The 20712-nt window shown below is 52.1% G+C and overlaps 1 protein-coding gene across 2 annotated transcripts in view; it reads right to left on the minus strand.

Annotated features, from left to right (window-relative positions):
* FLT4 (fms related receptor tyrosine kinase 4) overlaps window positions 1–20712 on the minus strand; it is a 57422-nt gene that overhangs the window by 28415 nt on the left and 8295 nt on the right. Inside the window, exons 2-3 of one of the 2 annotated variants that reach the window (XM_053956539.1) lie at window positions 7785–7881; window positions 1680–1951 (exon numbers count right to left, since the gene is read on the minus strand). In XM_053956539.1, the coding sequence (XP_053812514.1) occupies window positions 1680–1951; window positions 7785–7881 (369 nt within the window). Of the gene's footprint in view, window positions 1–1679; window positions 1952–7784; window positions 8872–20712 lie in introns of those variants that run through there. The other variant, XM_053956537.1, reaches the window with a different exon arrangement.

The raw sequence follows: 20712 nt of genomic DNA on the forward strand, positions 1-20712 counted from the left end.
ACAGATATTCTGCTCCTGGCAATTTCACCAAGCCCTTAACATGAGAAATGAGCTTGATGGATAAACCTGTGGTCTGATCATCCTGTCTCCAAATATCCCCAACACTTACATCAGCCCTTCCAAGCTCTCCAGGGACAGTCTCACATTGCAGCCCAGTTCAGCAGGAACAGGCTTTATCTGAATGTTCTGCAATGGCTGTGCTTACCACATGCCTGAGTTTTCCTGACATGTCCCTTCTCTTGCCTGAAAGCCTGTCCTGTCTGGAAAGGCAGGCAGATTCTGAGGTTTTCTAGATGCTTGATAACCATAAGAGGGGACAGCTTGATGGGACTGAGTATGAACATGTGCTATGCAGCCATGTGCACAGCAGTGCTGCGAGCTGTTGGCAGGATCTGTTGCACACACGCCATCCACAGGCACTGTGAGTCCCACGGGCCCTGACAGTGTGGGATTTATTGCCCCTGCCCTGCACCCTGTGCACTCTCTGGTAAACAGGAGAGCAGCTCCTGAGCTGCAGAGAGGCTGGAGGTGAGAGAAAGTGGATCAAGGAGCAAAGTGACATTTGCTGGATCATAAAGAAAATCAGTTCTTGCAAAAGCACTCCCAGCATGTAAGCTTGTGGGATTGTACTCATTTTCAGTGTATTTAAGAAGCTCTCTGCCTCCATCCTAATACAACCCTCTAGAGTGTCTGAACACCCCTGTCCAACTCACAGATGTCTGAAATCCAGGCAGGCTGTGTCCTGTTTTAGGGTGGGCAGCATAGCCCATGGAAAGAGGAAGCAATTGCCCAAACAGGCTTCAATTCCTCTCCAACAGCTGTCCAGCTTTTCTGATTTGCCCCTGCATTTTTCTCTGCATAGCTGCAGAGGCAAAATTGGCTTTGCCCTGGGACTTCTGAAAAATGCATCTTATATGTCATGACCTGCCTGGCTCATGACAACTGCACCAACTAATAAATGGGGGTGGAAAGAGAAATAGCTCAGCCAACTGTTTCCAGGGGACAGAGTTCATTTATCTTGCTGGAGCCTGCTGTGAGCAGTGGGGGAGACAATGGAGGAGGAACCCCTGGGACACGGAGATGCTGAGTATTGGCCCCACAGCCACTCCCTAAGCTGAGGTTCCAGCCCCAAGCCTGGTGAACATCTCTCCTCTGTTAAAATACACCTCATAACCCTGCCTGCATGGCAGCCCCTGGACAGTGTGGAGAGGAGCATCTCGATCTATCACTGTGGAGCAACTCAGGCCAGCAGGTCTGGGAACAGGCTGCACATGGAGTGGTTGTACCACTCATCCTCTCCCTGTCAGTCTCAGCTTTATGAAACACTACTAACCCTGCCACCAGCACCTCAGGGAGCCCCAGGCTGCCCAGTAGATAACTCCTGTGCTTTATTTAGTGATGGAGCATCTCTGAGGCCAGGCTCTCACTCCTTGAATTCCTGCATTCCAGCCCGGCTGGAGCGATGCCCCCAGGATGGGACATAATTGAATCCCAGGCGCTGCCGCCATGGACGGATATTGGTCCCCTGCGCTTCCAGGGAACCAGCCCTGGGCCCCCTCCCCGGGGCTGCAGCAGCCACGCTCTGCCCTGGAAGGCACATTGAGATGTTTCATCTTTCAGATACTATGTTGGTGCAGGGGCTGCCCCGAGGCCCCAGCCTGCAGGTGCACAGCTCTTACCTCTCACAAACACGTAGGTGCTGACTGCTGTGGTGCCCTCGATTTTGGCATCAATGTACTTGTAGTAGCAGCGGTAGTAACCTGTGTGGTTCGCCTGCGCCTCCGTCAGCACCAGCACTTTGCAGTACGGCTTCGTGCCGGTCCCCTCGCAGTCTTCTTCTTGGATTGCCCGGCCGCTGCTGGGAGCTGCTGAGGCCACCAGCTCACTCTCCTCCTTCCCAGCAGGATCCACCTTGCCCCCTGGCCACGACCACTCCAAAGGGTGCTGGCCTCTAGAAACGGGCAAAAAGCAGCATTAGCTTTGGGCTGAGCACGGTGAACGCGGTGGTTTAATTGCTCTGTGTGACTCTCTGCACACCTGCACGTGGCCCAGCCAGACACCACTGTGGGGCTGAGGCATGGAGAAATGGCCATTCTCCAAGGGAAAAAACAGGCACAAGGAAATGGCAACCAGATCCCCTAAGTGCTGGGCAAGCAAAGGCTCATGCCCTTCCCCAGGCCACCTCTCTTGGCCACGCGAAACTGTAAGATATCAGCCCAGTCAGAAGCAAGCCCCTCTGTCCCATGGCACTGTCCTACTGGTATGAATGCCAGGACAGGGAAACACACAGGGCCCTGAGGGAAAGGTTCTATTTATTTTCTATTCCCTCTCATTATTAAAAGGGTCCAGAGCTATTAGGGAAACACATGGATGTGATGATTTCCCTTGGCTCAGTGTAGCTGCTGGCTGGGGCTCATTGTGTGATGAATGGAGTGGGAAGAAGAATGGGGGAAGGAGAGCAGACTGGAAAGAAAGCGAGAAAGAGAAAAGCAGGAGGGAGTCAGGGATAAAAGACAGCAAGGGGAAAACAAGAGGAGGCTCAGCTGACTGCCTTCTGGCCAGCTGCCAGCTGTTTCCTTCCTGGCTGCTGTGGGAGGGGGTTCCCCTTGCTCTGCACAGTACCCTGCAGCCCCTCAAAACCTCTGCTGCCCTGGGGCTGCCACCCCTTCCCACCTCTGCAGAGACACTGAGCTGCAGACACCTCTCTGATGGCATGGCCACAAAGCCTGTTCACCAGCAGCCCAAAGACAGACAGAAAAGTCCAGGAACTCAAGAAAGCCCCGGACAGAACACGCCCGTGTGTATTTATATATAGCTGAGGATCTCCAGAGCGGGAGCTTGCATGTGCACACACGTGCCACCGTAGCTTGTTATAACTGCACTTGTTTACTATAAACAAAACAAGCTTTTATTCCACACTGGAAGTTTCCTTCTGTGAAATCAGAGCCCCTTTCAGAGGAAGGCCTAGCCCCCACTTGAAAGTTTGCCAAATAGCTGAAAGTCACTTAAGTACATGCAAAAAAAAAAAAAAAAAAAAAACGGGGGGGGGGGGGGGGGGGGAAAGAAGCCATCATAAGAGGCAGCTGTGGGGTAAAAATGGCCTTTTGTCAGCACCATCAGCTCTATGAGGGGAAACTGGGTTCATCTATTATGCAAGTTGAGAATAGATTTGTTGGCACATGCAGCTCCTCTGCCAGGGTAGCTCCGTGGGCAGATACTTTTAAGCACAGGCAGACTGTGGCCATCACTAGACAGGCGAGGAGGAAGAGAGACAAGGTGCCATTGGAGGGCACAATGGCTCAGATGCAATGAGGACAGGATTTATGTCCAAGCATGGGGAAAGACCTGCCCCTTTGTGTTTGTCTTCAGCTGATTTATCTTCCGTGGATAGAGCAGACTTTGCTCTCTTCCAGCTTGCTGCAGATTAGTTTGGAGAGAGTGTGATGCACTCTTCCCGTGTTGCCAAGCACAAGGGCTCTGGAGGTAGTGACAAGCCCCTGGGGACAGCCACACAGCCCCTCTTACCCAGCTCAAACTTCTGCTTTCACTAAAAATGCCATCAATGCCTGAGGCAGGACTGTAAGTACAGGTCTGGCAGCTTGTGTTCATGAAGCAGAGGCAAGCTTCTCCCAAGTACCAGAGTATCATGAACACTTCAATAAAAATAAGAACTGAATTTTGAGTTTTTCCCATCCTATTCATGACACAGAAAATAACAGTGAAACTGATCACTAAACCAGGAACACCTGATGGCCTCTGCCATAGCTGTTGCTGCTGTGTCCACAGCCCCACTGCACTGGCACAGACCATCGGGCTGTCCCTGCTTTCATCCCAGAGCTGAGAGCTTCAGACCAGGCATTTTTGGCACTCCACTTGTAGGAGGGTAATTGTGAAAATCTCCAGCGTTTCCGCTTTCTGTTTGTTTACCTACTGGGATTTTCACACATTATCAGATCTGCTTGTTCCATTAACCATCAAGGCCTGCAGTAGCTGAGTGACACATATTTATATAAACATGGACGGACCAGTGCACACAGACATACCAGCCAGCCCGTGGGCAGCTCAACCCAGGCATTCCTTTCAGATGTGCTTTCATTTCCTTTCATATGTCCATACATTTGGTGGGGATGCAGAAGGTGTGGGCAATACTGAGTCCAAGTTAGTGTCACTGATGTGTTAAGAGGACCAGAAGAAGGCAGGAATGAGGGCAGGCCAGACTCACGTGGATTTATTTCTGAATCGACCTTTGGGGAAGGGTCCAAGCAGCAGTTTTGGACAGTTCCCTCTCTCCTATCTATCACCTTCCAAGATTTATTCCCAAGTTGTTTTCTTTCAGCTCGGTGATAATGTGCCTCTTGGCGATGGAGCCTGCTGATGCCAGCTGGAAAAAAATGCACTGTAGTCTTCTCCACAGCTGTTTTCCCTCAATCTTTTCAGGATAGATGCTCTTCAAGGGAGATGTTGCAACTGGCACCCCTCTTCTTCAATCCGCTTTGAAACTCCCATGCGTGGTATGATGGGCAAAGCTGGTTGTGGCTTTGTGGCTTTGCTGGGATAAACCAGATTCCCCTCAGCACCACGGAGGATGTTCACAGCAGCCACACATGAGTAGGAGAGAGCAGCAGGTGTTGTGTGTTCCTGGACACTGCTCCAGAGCACTGGCTGTGGGGCTTTACATTATCCTCAGGCTCCTTCAGTCCTGCCACAGTGCTCATTTCCTCCACGGGAGCCAAGAGGGCTCCGGGGTCAAATATTTCCTCTCTGCCACAGATGGGTTTGCACATCTGCGAGTCAGCTCTGGGAACAGGTCACTGGGCAGCAAAGGATATCCCTGCCCTTCTTTTTCTTGGTTTGCTCCCCACCTGTGTGCCAAGCACCTGCAGGATGGGATGGGATGGGATGGGATGGGATGGGATGGGATGGGATGGGATGGGATGGGATGGGATGGGATGGGATGGGATGGGATGGGATGGGATGGGATGATCCCTCCAGAGGTTTCTGCTGTTGTGCAGCTGGCTCCTGTGGGATTTGTTCCAATGCTCATGAGCTGGAACAGCACAAGCTCTCTGCTTTCCCCCCACACAGGCTGCTGAGGGCATGAATGCAGAGATTCACAATATTCTTTCCTTCCTTCTAGGAATGGGAGCTAATAAAAGCTGTACTGTCCATTTGGGCATCAGTCCCTTCCCCCTGTTCTGCCACATGCTTGGATCAAAACATCCCTGGGGCTCTCAGCCAGCCCTGGCACAACCTCTATTTTGGGGAATGCTCCTGCACTGGTCCCCTGCTCTGTCTGGGCTTCTCAAGGGTGCCTTGTGCTGTGTGACAAGGGAACAGGACTGCATGTGATGGCATTTGCAAAAGCAGAGCCCCAGCATCTGGTGGCTCCTTGTGTGTTGTGCCTTTGTGTATCTGTTAAGCATGCCCAGCTCCAGAGGCATTGCTTGTCCCATGGCCTGGCACGAGCTCTGGTCACCGATGAGGCTTGGTGGGCTGTGGAGCAGGAGCAGGGCAGCAGAGCTGGGGATGTCTGAGATCCAGGCTGCTGCGAGGGAGCCTGAGAGCACAGTTGGCTGCATGGCTCTCACGCTTGGTGGGTGAAGCTTGAAGGGTCTCCAGGGAGTCTCACGCGGGGGTTTTGAGCTCATCTTTCAGCTGAAGCACTGCTTCAAGCAAGCCTGTACTCCTGGCTCCAGGGCAGCTCGAAGAGCAGCCAGAGGACATTGCTCTCAAGGGAAGACCAGGGTCAAACTGAAGTCACCTCCAACACGATGCTCAGCAGGAAATCCCTGAATCCTGGATTTGATTCTGTATTTGTTTCTGCCCTACCCTGCCCCACCACCCTCTCCTTTGCCTGTTCTCTTGGTGGTCTGCATGTTTTTCCCTTCAGCTCCCATTAACACAAGCCAGGTCTTCCCAGGGTGGGCCATGGTCCAGAGAAGAGGTTGGAGAAGCAGCTGGGTGTAATTAGAGATCCAGGGACCAGGAAAGATTTACTCTTCATTCAAATGAATAAGTGTCCTGCAGTCAAAGTCCTCTCCTCAAGACAGACAAACACAGGACTGAGAACTCAGAAGGAAAAGGGGAATGCTCTGAGCCATGCAGGAGATACTGAGATTTATCTATCTGCAGATGGTGTGAAGGACAGTGCACAGCCCCAAGGAGCACATCTGGGACAGCAGGATGCAGAGGCAAAGAGCAGCCAAAGAGCAATATGGGCAGAGGGTACGTGGGTTTTAGTGCTGTTTGCAGATGGTCCTGTGCTCTTCAGCTGGCCAGTTCAGTCTTTCACAGCTGCAGAAGACTCTTTTACCACACCTCTAACTTCAGTATGTCCTTTAAACTTGGATCAACCTATAGACAACAGTCTTGAAAGTGCTTTCTGTGTCCTTTTCTGGACTCCTGTTGAGAAAGGGTCTGCCCTGATTCTAAGCTCATTCAGAATTTCCTCACCGAATCTCACCTCTTCAAGGTTTAATAGAGAGTGTCAGTTCCCACATCCCTCTGTGAAGAAAAGTTCCACGGCAGAGCACTGGGATCCCCGAACTCCCTTCTCTTCCTCTAGGCTCCCACAGTGGCTCTATGGCTGACCACAGCCCCCCCCAGACAGTCATGGACAGATCTCCAACTCGCACATTTCCTACATCTCAGCACTCATGGTGGCTCCTCAAGTCACCAGATGAAATCAAGCCCACAACCACTCAGGTTCCCAGACTGAATGAAAGCAGTTCAGTAATTAATATCAACAACCTTTCCTCTGTCCTTCTCCCTTGGTTATGAACTGATTCACAAAGGAAAAGCAATGCCATCTGTTCCAGGAAAAGTTAAATTTGTTTGTGACAAGACATGAACACAATGCCAGCCAAGTGTTTGCAGTAATTACTTTGTGGTTATATATAACACTGAGAAACACCCATTTGAGGCCCACGCTGAATTTAGATCCCCATTGGACACAGCATTCAGATCCCAAGCATGGATATGTTTTCAGCTGCTGAAGGGAAACTCCAGGAAAATTGACCTTTGGCAATTCTCCCACTTGTTTATGGGTTTTGTTTATTTTGGTGTTTTTTAATTTTTGTGGGTTTTTTTGTTTGTTTGTTTGTTTGTTTGTTTTTCTGCTTTCTGAGACAGGAGATAGTCCAGAAAACGTGCACAGCCAAGTGTCCCAGCACAGAGAAATCAGTTCAGACACACCACCTTCTCAGAGCCACAGTGTCCAAAACAACCAGAGGTTCTCCATCTCCTCTCACAGTTATTCACCTGGCCTGGCTGGGGCTTCTTTTCACCCACATATATAAAGGGAGAGCATTAAGTCCCATCTTCCTGGAAAAGTTGGAGGCCTCTCATAGCCACCACTAATTGCAGCCTTGCCTTCTCCCAGGGATATTTCTCAGTGTCCCCCAAATGTCCCACTAGATTTAGAAACCAGAACTTCAAACTCAGTGGCCCCAATGAGGTGAGAATAAGGAACGTGAGAAAAAGACAAGTACAGTCGGGAAGACCAATTTCCTTGAAGAGCTTACAGCAAAGCTATCAAATCACACGAAATGTTTCTCTATCTTTCTTCTCCCCTGAGAGACTAGAGCAGAGGTTATCACTGAATCCTCTGAGATGTCTTTTGCTTCTTTTTCAATTAATTAGATTAATTCACACTTGGGGGTTGTAGCCAGACATGCTAATTTGCTGGAGTACTGCAGCCAAGGTGTCCCTGGTGGGCTCTCCTTGCCTGGTCCTCCAACCCTTACCAGGTAAGAACAGACAGAGCCACACTTGCTGGTGCCTACCTGCAGGTGATGGTCAGCGTGTCCTTGGCGTTGATGACGTGCTCCTCCTTGGTGATGCTCAGAGTAGGAGGGGTCATAGAATAGCTGCTCACCAGATCTGTGGAGAGAAAGGAGAGAGGGGATGATGCAGAGATCCACGAGCCTGGGCCCAGCACTGTGGGCAGCAGGTATCCTGGAGCCATGAGCCCAGAGAGAGGCAAAGGCTTCAGAAGCCAACATCTCCTTGGGGTCTGCTCCTGCAAGGTAGCTGATGCTGGCTCAGTGGGACACAAGAGATTTGCCTGCAGCCCTCCTGGCTCCAGAGAGCAGCTTCTCAGCTCTTGGGCCAGGGCCAGACAGCCCCTGGGCTTTGATAGACAGCCTAGCACGGATGAGGATCAGAAAAAGAATGGAACACCAGAAACTGGGGAATTCAACTGTAGCCATTCCTCACCAGGTGAATGATATTGGGCTTGCTTGGACTAGGGCTCTGAAATGATCCCCTCTGCTAACCGGAGGGAGTCTGGCACAAGATTTTTCCATACACAGGTAGCTTTCTGTAATCAGGAGGACAAATCAGGGATGCCTAGGTACCACAGGTGTGTTTGTACTGAGATGCTCTCCAGAGCCAAGAGGCATTCATGGAATGCCCTTCTCCTGTGGTGCACTCTCAGGTGCAGTCACCTGACTAGGAGCAACCTTAGTGGATTGCAGCAGCCCCCTTCCCTGGACCACCGGACAGGCCTTCTAGGAGTGAAATTATCCAGGCTCAGGGACAGGCAGTTAAACTTTATCATGCTCTTCTTCCAGCTTTTTTCAGGGAGAGTCCCACTTTTTGTGTCTTTGCATCTTTGGCATGCCAGACATGCACCCTAAGTGAGCTCCTCATGGACAAAACATCTCGAAGTACCGGTTACCCTCAGAGACTACTGTTGTTTTTCATCAGCACAGCGTTGCCAACTGTCATTACTTCATGATCTTTATCTTAAAACTCCAGCTTCTGGAGATGTGAGATAATTCAAAAGAAGTCTTGTTGACTGCAAAAACAAGCAAACTAACTAGACAGAAATAGAGAGGGGGAAAAATGTTATGGAATGTGAGGCTGTGACTCAGGTAGGTGCTAAATGCTAAGGAAGTAAAGAATGCAAAAATATGCTTCTAGCTTGACTTTCTACAAAAACATGAGTTTTTTTGCAACTGTGTTCTGTGTACGTCTGTTTCCTTCCCTTGTAACATTCAAATCCAGGTATCAGAGAGATCTGGCAGGGTTGGAGAGGTTTCAGGGATGTGGTGTCTCCACGTGTTTCACAAGCAGCTGTAACATCTTTCCTCTAGAACTGTGACCTGAGGACTACAGGTTGAGAGCCTCAGGATGAGAGGAAATGGTCTTAGGTTGCACCGGGGGGGTTAATATTGGATATTAGGAAAAATTTCTACACCAAGAGGGGAGTCAGGCATTGGAACAGGCTTCCAGGGTAGTGCTAGAGCCACCATCCCTGGAAGAATTCAAAACACATGTGCATGTGGCCCTTGGGGACATAATTTAGTGGTGAACACAGTGGTGCTGGGTTAATGGCTGGACATGACGATTTTAGAAGTCTTTTCCAACTTTAATCATCCAATGATTCTAGGAGTGTTTCTCCATGGGGAACCCTGACCCAGGAGACAACAAATGGCCACCAGCTTCTCAGACACAGGGGTGACACGGAGATTCAGGCTGGTGGAGAAGCCACAGTGCCACCGGGAGAGGCTGCTGGGAGGACACAGCGGTGAGGGACGTGCAGAGAGGCACCGCCAGCACTGCCAGGCCCGGCCTGCCGGCCTTGTTCTCCCCAATTGTTCTCCACTTCCTTCCCGCCTGCGCGCGGCTCTGAGGTGGTGTCCCCATGGCTGCCCCCATGGCAACAGCAGGGTGACAGCCATCTCCCCCCGCCATCTCCCCCCTCCCCTCCACTTGCCCACACGAAGGAGCGTCAGCCCAGGGGCAGTCCTGGCCCACCTCCTGTGTGCGTGCCCCGCCGCCACGGCCTGTCCTAAAGACACCTCTCCCTCAACAACAACAGCAGCAGCAGCCACCAGTTGTCACTCAACACACGGGTCGCTGTGGTCCCTGGGGCTGCGTGGTGCTCGGCCACCACGGAGGACACCCCGCCTTGCGCCCCCAACCTCCCCTTTCCCGAAGGAGGGGACGTCAGATGTCACACAGAAAAAATGTGCCCTGGGGCTGTGAAAATAAATGACCACATTTTTTGTAAAATCCCTTCAAAATGTAACAAGGTTTATTAAAAAAAGGAGGCGGGGGAAGGAATCTGTCTGCTAAGCTGCATTTCCTATTAATGCCGGACACACTTATCCCAGTGCAAACACTGCTCTCCAGATGGCCACAGCTTCCCTGTCCATCGTCCCAGGGAGCTGCTGGGGGTGCCTGTCCCCCCCACAGTGCTCAGCCCAAAATGCAGAAGATAATGGCTTGCATAGGGCTGGCTGGGGACAGCAAACACTCTCATCCTGTCTGTGCTCTGGGGCAGCGAGCAGAAAGGTAATCCCCAAAACCCTGGCATGGCCAGCTCCAGGGCTGGCTGCAACAGGCACTGCATTAGGTCTTAAAACTGGCATGGTCCCTCTGCTTGAACCACTAAATAAGTGCCAAGGTGGTAGAAGTCTCTTGGCCAATGCTGTGCCCCACCGCCGGGGCTGGGGGGAGCAGGACGGCGGCAGAAATAACCCCCTGCCTCCCTTCACGTGCTGCCTGGTGACCTGTTAGCAAACAACACCAGGGGGTGGAGGGGAAGAAAGGAAAAGTACGATCTGTGCAGGTTGGGGCTGTGGGATTCCTGCAGATGCATCCTGTCCGTGGCCCTCCGTGAGTACAACAGGAAAAGGAACCACTGCTCACTCCGAAAGCACCGTGGCGCAGGGCTGGGGACACTCCTGCTGCTGGCAGCACTGCTGGGCCAGCTCTTGTGGCTATCCAGCCTCTTCACCAGCCTGAATTGCTGGGAACTTTGGGGACTCCCTGCACTGGCTCATGCTGGGGACCCACTACTCACATTGATGCCTGGCATCTTGGGATGCCGATGCCCAGAGCCACCCATGGCATCCAGGACAGGCAAAGGGATGCACAGACATGTTCCCAGCCTGCAAAATCATCTTCAAAGCCATCAGCTTTCCCTGCAAAAATTCTCTATCACTCTGTGCTTGCCAGATGGATCCACCCCATTGCTGGCCTTGCCCTTTCCCTCCCCAAGGGAGCGTGTGCCCTGCCATGGCTCTCTCCTGTGCTTTGCTCTCCCCAGCCCTGAACTTGGTGCTGGGTTTGACCATTAAATCTCTGCTAGCCGACACACAGATGGTTTGTGTCTCTGGCAAATCCCAGGGTGCGAGGGAGATGTCTCCAGAGCATGGAGTGTCTCCTCTCCTCTGAGTCCCTCCTTCCCCACCTCCAACCCCTGTGATGCTTTATCTCCTTGGCTCTCCAAGCAGCTCCCGCTTTCTCCCGCACACCCAATTGTGCCCTTGCACAGGGAGAGCATTAATGTAATTAAAAAGGCATGCAGCAGCTCTGGCTTTGTTTTTTCAAGATGGTTGCAGCTTTTTTCAAGCAAGTTGGCAGCAGGATATTAAAATAAACAGAGGGGGATTGATGGGATGTGGTGAGAGGAAGCAGGATCCCACAACCAGTCACACCTTGTCTATTTCCAGAGAATCACATTTCCCAGCAGTTTTCTTTGCCTTGATCTTGCAGTGCATGGCTCTGAAAGGGGCCAGGCTGCACTGAGGGCCTTCTCCTTATCACTGGTGGCTGCTTTATTTTCAGGCCCCTGGACCTCTTTCTGCACCCTGACACCACTGCTGCTCTCAGTTGCATCCTGCATTCAGGGCTCTCCCTACCTGGTGGGGAAGCCACGTTCACCCTGGAAAGTGCTATCCACCCCAGGGCATCTCGCAGCCTGACCTCTTCTCTCCACCTTTAGGCATGTGGGAAAGCCCCACACGAGGGCTGCAGATGTTTAATCCCTGCAGAGCAGCATCAGTGCCAGAGCCAGCACTGCCACAGCGTGGCTTTGGGAACAGAGCAAAGGCTGTGTGTAGGACAAGGTGTGCATGGTATGGTACAGTATGGCACAACATAGCTCCTGCTCTCCATCTGCTTCCACTCACAGGAAGCCCTGCACCGGATCCTCCCCCAAGCCCCCACACCCCACCTCAGCCCCTCTCTGCTTCCCCTTCCCTCCCTCTCTGCTGAGTCGGCCCCGCTGACTGATTAACAGGGCGCCTTTCCGGAGAGGGATTTTGTTCACACTCTGTCCTTCTCGCTGACTTCCTTCCCCGGCGCTGGGCTGCATTGCTGTGGTCACAGCCACCACATGTCCCCAGCTAACCGGCCCAGCTCATGCTCCTGCCACCACACCTTGGGGTCCTGTGCAAGAGCTGCAAGAAAACATGCACAAGGCAAAGCTGCTCCAGGTGAGGCCTGTCTCCCTGCACCTTGCCCAGCCCAGCCTGCTCATCCCAGTGCTGTACTGGGGCAAAAGATAGGCTGGAAGGGAAAAGAGTGTCCTTTCCCCCAGCAAAGTTCCCCTGACCCTGCTATCACCCCACCTCTACTTTGCTGTTTTCAGACAAAAAACTCCCATTCAATGAGCATCTGTCCAATGAAGCAATGCAGGAACTCAAGATTTGGACACTTTCTAAAGAAAATTTTGTTAGCACCAGTTACTATGTGAGAAAAGCTTTGCTCCTCAACAGCCAACAGTAAAATTCTGGTATCTTTCTGGCCAAGAGGGACTATTCAAAAGAGCAGCAGTAGTTAGCACTGGGGCAGAGGGAGGAGAAGCTTTGCTCTGCTCTTTCTGCAGACTTCTTCTCCTGCTTTCCAAGCTGGACTTGTCTGAATCAGCAGCATTTTCTGGCAAAACTGCACGTGCCCCACAGGAACTAACTCTGTCACCTCAGGTGCCATTTCCCCCCCTGCTCCAGTCACAATTCCCCACTTGCCCTGTGCTGGTATAACTCACTGCCCTTGTGCTGGAGGACCTGTGCTTGACCACAGACATGTGGGAAGTCCACGTGCTGGAGGCAGAGCCGGGCCAAATTCCCACCTACAGGGCTGAAGTTCCCCCATAGAGCAACTTGTTCTCATGCACGGGGCAAGCATCCAACTGTGGGTTGGAGCGACGAAGCGTGAGTGTCACGTCACACAAGGAGCAGGCAGCTGGCAGAGCAGCAGGGGAAATTTGAAGTAGGGCTGTCAGCTCCTCCTCTTCCTCCTCCCAGTGCTCTCCAGCAGGGAGGAAGGCTTGTTTTGCAGAGAGGTGAGATATCACATGAGGCTGAGAAATAAATGTCAGGCTCCAGCTGATGTAGGGATGAAACACTGGGCATCTTTTCTCCAAACTCACAGCGGGCAAAGCGAACCCCAAACATTGTTGGGAACTGACACCAAAATAGAACAGATTCTGCCCAGCAGCCTGTGCCCAAGGACTGCCAGGGCAGGGTGACAACCACCCAGACCCATAGTGAAGATGGGAGGAAAACAGAGATGGAAACAGGCTAATGAACAAATGAAGAAAGATAATGATAGAAAACTGAAAATCACCTCCAAACGATGCATGTGCACAAGGACAAAGAGAGCAGACACCTTCTTTTATGGGTTCATGGAAGACGTTCCCTGTCCCATAACTCAGGGTTGACCCTCAATTCAGACCTGCCTCAGAAGGGTTAAACAGGGGCCTGTGCTTCTCAGTGCAGGAGCAGCCTCTCTGATCCTGCCTTCTCACAGTGGGCAGTGCCAATAGCCAGGCATTAGTCCTTTGGTCTACACATTTTTGTCCATGGACCTCAAAGCCCTGCAACAACACCAAATCAAAGTGGGGTGGATTTGTATCCTCACCAGTTTGTGGGGACGTTCCCAAAGCATCAGATGTTCCATTGCTTCAGTTAGGACATGTGTCCTTTCTCAGGGGACAGAAAGGAAAAATAACTATAGAAACTCGGTCAATACAAACACAGAGGTGACCATCATTATTGGGTATCTGATCCTTCCTGTCCACCACCAGTAGTGTGAGACATCATCTTTGCCCCAAAACACCTGTGGGCAAGTTGGTGTGTGGAGATGGGAGCCCCCTGAGCAGGAGCCAACAGGAGGGCTGAGGAAGGGGCTGCCAGAGGACCACCAGAGCTGGTGGAAATGCTTTTCTTAGGGAGATACTCTAAGCATCCTGTGTATGCAGCGATGCTGGGTGAGGAGGAAGGACATGTGTCCAAACAGACAAGGTGTTTGGAGATTGAAGGAACAGGACTTTCCTCCAGCTCAGCATCTGCAACCAGGGGAGACCCCAGCCAAAGCATCCCCCTGCCTGGCAGCCAAGTGGGGAGTGGGATGAGGTGGGCAGAGAAATAAGCAGCACATTACATGGCAGCAGCATGGTCACACCACCATGGCAGAAGCCACAGCCAGAGCATCATGCCCTGAGGCTGGGCATTCCCTGCTTCCCCAGCCCCTGGCACTCCACAGCTGCACACCCAGTGCCTGTGGCTCTGGCCAAACAGGCCTCAGTCCAAAAATCTGCTTGGCCTCAGTGCATACATCCCAACAAGTCTCTTTAGCCTCTCATGGCTGATAAACTTTAATTATTTGGTTATTTTCTGGTATCTCGTAACCACCTGCACTAATGGGTAATGAGGTGAAAAAAGGCACAAGGTCTCTGGGCTCCTTGAACATTCCATCTTCCAAGGTGGGTGTTCATCAGGGAAGAGAAACAGAGCAGCTCAAAAGCAGAAGCCACTTTCAAGACATGGGCTGTCCTGAGGAGCAAAGTTACCCGTGTATCCCTGGTCCCTTGGTGCCTTCAGGCAGGGATTTATATCAGGGTATTTCCGAGCCAGCTGCCCTGGGCGGCAGAGCACGGCTACACCCAATGCCTGACCATGCTCTCACCTGTTTTTAGTCTCTGCTCTGCCCCAGGGTCCTGCCACCACGTCATCCCAAAGCATCCCAAAGAGGGGTCAGCGAGCGCCTGTCTGGGAGTGTTTATCTGTCTGCCGCTCTCCCTCGGCAGGAAGCACTATCTCACCATCGCCCTGCTCGCTCCAGCCCGGTTTCCTGCTCCATCCTGCCAGGTTTACCCTGCTTTTTCCTCCTCCCCTCCCCCTGCCCCACGGCTGTCAGGCCATGTTTGCATTTCTGTCTCCTGCCGTCTTTCCTCTCCCTACCCGTGTGCCCCCCCGCGCTCGCTCCCTGCTCCATCCTCCCCGGGAGGCTCCGTCCTGAGCCAAAGTTAGCCCGTGTCAGGTAGCCACATGTCCGGCCGGGGGCAGCGGGTCAGCCGGGGCCACCCTGCAGATCTCCTCCAGGATCTCTGCTGTCAGCAGCCTCCCCGGGCCCCAGGGGAGCGCCTGTTTGCTGCCCTCGCTCCAGCCAGGGATGCTCCGGCACATCAGAGCGCTGGTTTCCCCTCGGTGGCCGCCGGCCCACCCTTTCTGCTGCGGGCCAGGGCTGGCCAGACGCTGCTTTGTTTGGTCCTCCATTCCCTGGATCGCTCCGCGTTTGTTGGCTGCCTGCTCCTGCCCGGAGAATCCTTTTCCTGCCTTTGAGATAGAGGATGCTCGAGCCATCTGTGTGTTTTATTTCCTTGTAGAAACTAACAAGCCAAGGATTGCTTCCTCTCCCTGACATTTCAGAGGGCAGCTCCGGCTCAGCGGGATGCGCAGGGAGGGGAGGGGGAGCCCAGCGCCTTCAGACAGGAACAGGACCTATTCTGTCCGCAGGATTCACTCCCTAAGGGGCAGAAATCCTCAGACCTACCCAAATGCCTGTGGCAGCTCCCACTCTGCCACTGCCGTGGCTCTGCAGGAGTGCTGGGTGAGCTGTCCTGCTTGGCATACATAACCAGCCCTCTTCCAGTGGCCCCTATTAACTGCACTGCTAAACCCTTGCAAAACTCAATTAAAATTATCCTCCCACATCTTAAGGACTGTCAGGTTGCTTCTCTTCCTGTTTTAATTTATGTCTTTCAAAGTCTCGCCCTGCTCACATTCTCTGCCCCAGCAGGGTGTGATTAACGTGGTGTAGAAGGAGCAGAGGGATCGGGTGGCTTTAGGGACTGGTATCAGCAATTAACACCGTTCGTTACATCTCTGACTCAAAGAGATGCAAAGGATGGTCCATAGCTTGTGTGAAATGAGCGTTGGTCCAATTCCAGTACTTGGCATAAGGTATTGCCAGCACTAATGCATGGCCAGGATGGGCTAAGGACATCCCCTGGGGGCCCTGGGATCTCTGGGCAAGTGTCTTGGGAAAGGCTTGTACTGCTGCTCCCTCCAGTTCATCTCTTTGGGATTGCTCAGGAGTTGCCTGACCATTGGGGGATTCAGAGGTTAAATCTACCCTGTGACTACCCAGGTGCAACCCCAGGGGCTTTGCTGGGCTGAGGTACCTCTGGCAGCAGTGGGTACAAACCCATGGAATCCTCTTGGGTCATTGAGAAGAAATGGCAGCCCATCAGTGATTAAAGGGAAACGATGGAATGAAATTACAATCCACTGCTTCTTACACTGTACCTGACGGAGTTACGAGGCAGATGACCAAGTACCTCTTCATGCAACTCAACTAAATTGTGGATTTTTCCACTGTGGGATACCCACAGTGAGATTCCCAAAGAGAAATAAGCTCCCAGAAGACAAGTCACTACCAGGTCTTACACACCATGATCCAGGGATCTCTAAGCCCCCCACTGCCATAACAGAGTGGGTACATCCAGGATCTTCCTGTCCGTGCCAGGGCATCATCATCCCCTTTCCCAGAGCTCCAGCTGCCCATGCTGAGGCTGCTGGCAGTCCAGGCAAAGCCGAGACCAATTTCAGCCCCTGGGCAGAGGCTTCCACCCACAGACCTAGACTTTGCTGCATGAACATAGGGGAATGGGAAAGCCTGAGAGCTGGAGAGAGACCCTTAGATTCAACATCATCAACTACAGCTCCATCATGAGCCATTCCCAGAGGCTCAGGTGAACTCCTGCTGAAGCAAACTGCAGGTGTGCTGTTGGGGCAAGATGGAGTTCAAGCCATGTGAAGCCTCAGCATCCAACTCTTGCTGGGAGATGAGGAGGCAGAAGGCAGCTGACTGGGAAGTCAGACAGAGCCCGAGGGTCAGCACTGAGCACGGAGAGAAAAGGGCAGTAGCATTTGGAAAGAAAAAAACAAGTCACAGGTTTGCTTTTTCCTTGATGTGTGTGGGCTTAATTGCTGGCCTTTGAAGTTTAACTCTTCCCAAGAGTGTTAGCTTATGGACAGACTGAGCAGGACACTGAAAAAGCCCTGTACACCATTCAGGGCAGGCTTCCCCCATGTGAGCAAAGCCTGGGGTGTCCTGCCTGCCTCCTGCCCAGCCTGCTGTGCCAGACTGACTGTGATGGGCTTTTTCAGGGGTCTGCAAGCCCTGCAGCTGTGCTGGGAGACAATGTACCAAGTGGAAAAGACCTGCTTATCCATCTTCATGTCCCTGGAGTCTGCATCCAGATGTTTGCTACTTAGCTGTGAACTGAAATCAACTCAGAGCCCTCAAACCAAACAGCTGCCCTGGAGCTGGCAGTGCCTGTTCTCTGCAGCACAACCCACCCTCAAGTTGATCTCCAGCTGTGAGGCGCAAGAGAAGCTGATTGATAAACAGGGTAAGTGGGGAAAAATAGTTTTGCAATTAGATTATTATCTTGGCCTTGGAAAACCTGCATTCAACTCCCCATCTGCTCTAGGCTTCCTGGAAGGCTGTCATACAGCTTCCATGTACCTCCATCCCTGCCTGAGCCACCGAGGGTAGGGCAGCAGAAACTGGGCTGCTCTGGCTTGGAAAAATGTATACTGGTGCAAGAAATGAGGAATCCTTATTCCTTCTAATTAATAAAATTAATTTAGCCCAGAGTCAATGCAACATGAAAAAGCTACATTAGATGAGGATGGGCGTAGAAAGTAGGAAACACAAGCAAAATGCAGGAGGAATTTAAACTTCCTGATTATCAAAGAGGGGGCTTCAAGCACTGAGTATAATCTAAAAATAATAAAAAAGCAAAGACAAGAGTGATCAGGAGCATAGAGAGAGTTGCTGCCTGGGGAGCATGAACCCTGCTCCCTGCGCAGCCTCTCCGTGCACACCTGCACATGCACACATGAGCATCAGCACGACCCTGGGTGGGGTGGGCACGAGGGGAGCCAGGAAGATCACAGGCACACACTCTTCAAAGGGGAATTAGTCATCAGAGGTAGCGGCAGAGGAAGGAAGGCTCAGGTACAAGGTCAGACACAAGCAGTGAGGGCTGACGGAGGAGTTCTGAGCGCTCGCTGCAGATCTAAGAGCCCTCGGTGTGAGCAGGACGGGAGGTAGGATCCCTGGGGTAAATGCACCTACAGCACGTAGGAGATAAGGAATTTCCACCCTCCACTGCTCAGCTCAGCTCGGCTTTCTGCCATTCCTGAAAGCAGCCGGAGCTGCCCAAACCCAGAGCCTTCCCTGACGTGGTTAATGAAATCTTACTGTGTTCTCTGCAGAATCCCCAGGAGGGATGGGCTCTAAAGAGCATAGCAAAGCTCTCCCCCCGCACAGGATTTTGCTGGGCTGCACCTCAGCCCTGGGTCAGTGATCCCATCTGCTCCTTGCTGGGCAAAGAGACTTGAAGATGCAGAGACTCAGGGCAGTGGAAGAAAGCCTGGCCCTGTGGGGCTGTCCAGGGCGTTGATGGCAAGTCACAGATGCACACGCTCTCAGTTTCTCTTGGCACAGAGCTGTGACCACAAGCCAGGACCCACTGCAGCAGGAGATGATAATCATAATCTCGAGAGCCAAAGTGTATTGGGGCATTCGCGTCACTTGAGATTAGCTGGCTGTTTAACATCTGCACAGATTTCTCTCTCCACCTCCACATAACACCCCTTGTGCAGCTATGAAACTAACTTAATTCCCTTCCAAGAAAGGCTGAGTTGGAAATGTCACACTTTGTATATCACAGCACAATTCCTACAATGAAAGGCCCAGCCTAAATGGCAGTTGAGGACTCTGGCACTCTTTGAAGGCCAATGAGCTAAACCTCCTTCTTCTGCTTTTTAAAAATAGCTTACAAACAGAGTGACCAAGTTCCACAAACACGCAGTTACTCTCTGTTAGTGCGCAGAGGTTGACTGTTCTTTTCCTGCTCCAAGGTGCTTCCCTTGCCACGCAGCGCAGTGGGAAGAGCACGCAAGCGGACGCGCTGGGAAGGAAGCGTTTACACATGCTAATGACTTCCAGCCAAGGAGCACAAGTACCAACAGGGAAACGGCGCTAAAGAAACAACACGCCACTTCCCAGGCTCTCCCTGTTTGGCCACCATAAGGTACTTGATGCTCAGAGCCGTGGGGCAAGGCTGGTGATGGCCTCTCCAGTCCCCTGGGAATTCAAGGTGTGGATGAAGGAAAGACCCATTGGCTTGGTCCACAAATGCAGGAGAAGCCATTTGGGAATAGGGGTGTTTTGGCACCATACTGGACTAAAGGGGCCAGGACAGACACTGGCCCTTCCCCACTCCCACAGATGTGCGTCTGGAGGCCAGAGTCCTTCTAAGTGCCATTCAGGTTAATTTCATCATACACATCTCTCTTTATGTGAGAACAGGTTTCCTAAGTTCATGTGGGGTCCTGTTTATTTTTCTTTTTTTTTTTTTAATCACTATTGTATTAAGAAGTGTTTTTCTTTTGGCAAAGGTTACGGTGGGGCCAACACTGTGCGAAGTCTCCTGCCTTCTATCACCACTAAAACCTCTGAGCCAGAGCTCAGCCCAGCCACGTCGCTTATCTTCAATGAAGGCAGGCTTGGATTTCCCCCTCCATATAAAAAATAGATCCCAGCACTCCCCCTCTCCCCCAGTGCATTCTTTCAAATGCCACCCACTCCTTGTTATTGCTGGGAGGCTGGAGAGCCAGGGATTAACTGCCTCAGGCTTCATCAAGCTTTATTTGTCTAAGCAGCCAAGGGTGAGGAACAGCCATAAATATTGTGAAATGCTGAACGTTGTGGAGGGGCATCATTGGCCAACACAGGCACCTTGGCAGCAGGGATTTCATCTTGGGCTGGACACAATTCTCGTGTGACTGACGTCATTGGAAGGGTCCTGTTTCCCTACAATACAGGGGTTTCGAGGAACATCAAACTCCATCCTCATGTTTAAACTGTGGATACCACACTACACCCAGTGCAGCACTAACAGTGGTGCCTCTATCAGTCCTTGTAGCACAGGAGTAAGCAAAATGGTCAGGAAAATCCCACTTCAACACTGTCACCCAAGGGGACACATCTTGGGTCTGAGCCTGCCTGTCCAAAGCAGGGCACTACGGGATGTGCTGCAACTGCCCTTCCCTTGCTCACTGTGCTGTCATGGCACAGAGAGGAGATGAAAAACCAGAATACACTGGTTCTTACAGCCCGGGATCTGCCAAGTCTGACAGTTTGGCAACAGCCAACAAGCCCTGTGAGGAGGCACCAGGCCCAGATGCACACTCTTAACTAAATTGCTTCACAAGGCATCACCAGGTAACTCCTTTTGGAGGCAAGCCATTTTCTTCCCCTGTGCTTCATCCCAGCACAAGGACTTGCCCAGCGGTGAGTGATCTCCTTGGTGTGGATGTGTGCCTCTCCTGTGGGAGCATCCCACTCTGCAGCTGGCTGCCACACTCTCAGACATGCTGTTAAACCTCTGCCCTTTGCTTCCCGAGGGCCAGGGCTGCAGTGTGGGGAAGGGATTGATGGCCACTCAGACCCAGTTATGCCCCTCTGGGGACTCTGCTCGGGCTGGGACGATGCAGGGTGTGAGTGATGGATTTCTGTGGGCGCTGGATGCCGTCACCTCTGCTGGGTGCCATTTCGCTTGCTGCCATCACTCTGAGCTGGCAGTTTCCAAATCTGAGTATAATCCACCATTCGTGC

The sequence above is a fragment of the Vidua chalybeata genome, chromosome 15, assembly GCF_026979565.1.
Source record: "Vidua chalybeata isolate OUT-0048 chromosome 15, bVidCha1 merged haplotype, whole genome shotgun sequence".
NCBI classification, from domain to species: domain Eukaryota; kingdom Metazoa; phylum Chordata; class Aves; order Passeriformes; family Viduidae; genus Vidua; species Vidua chalybeata.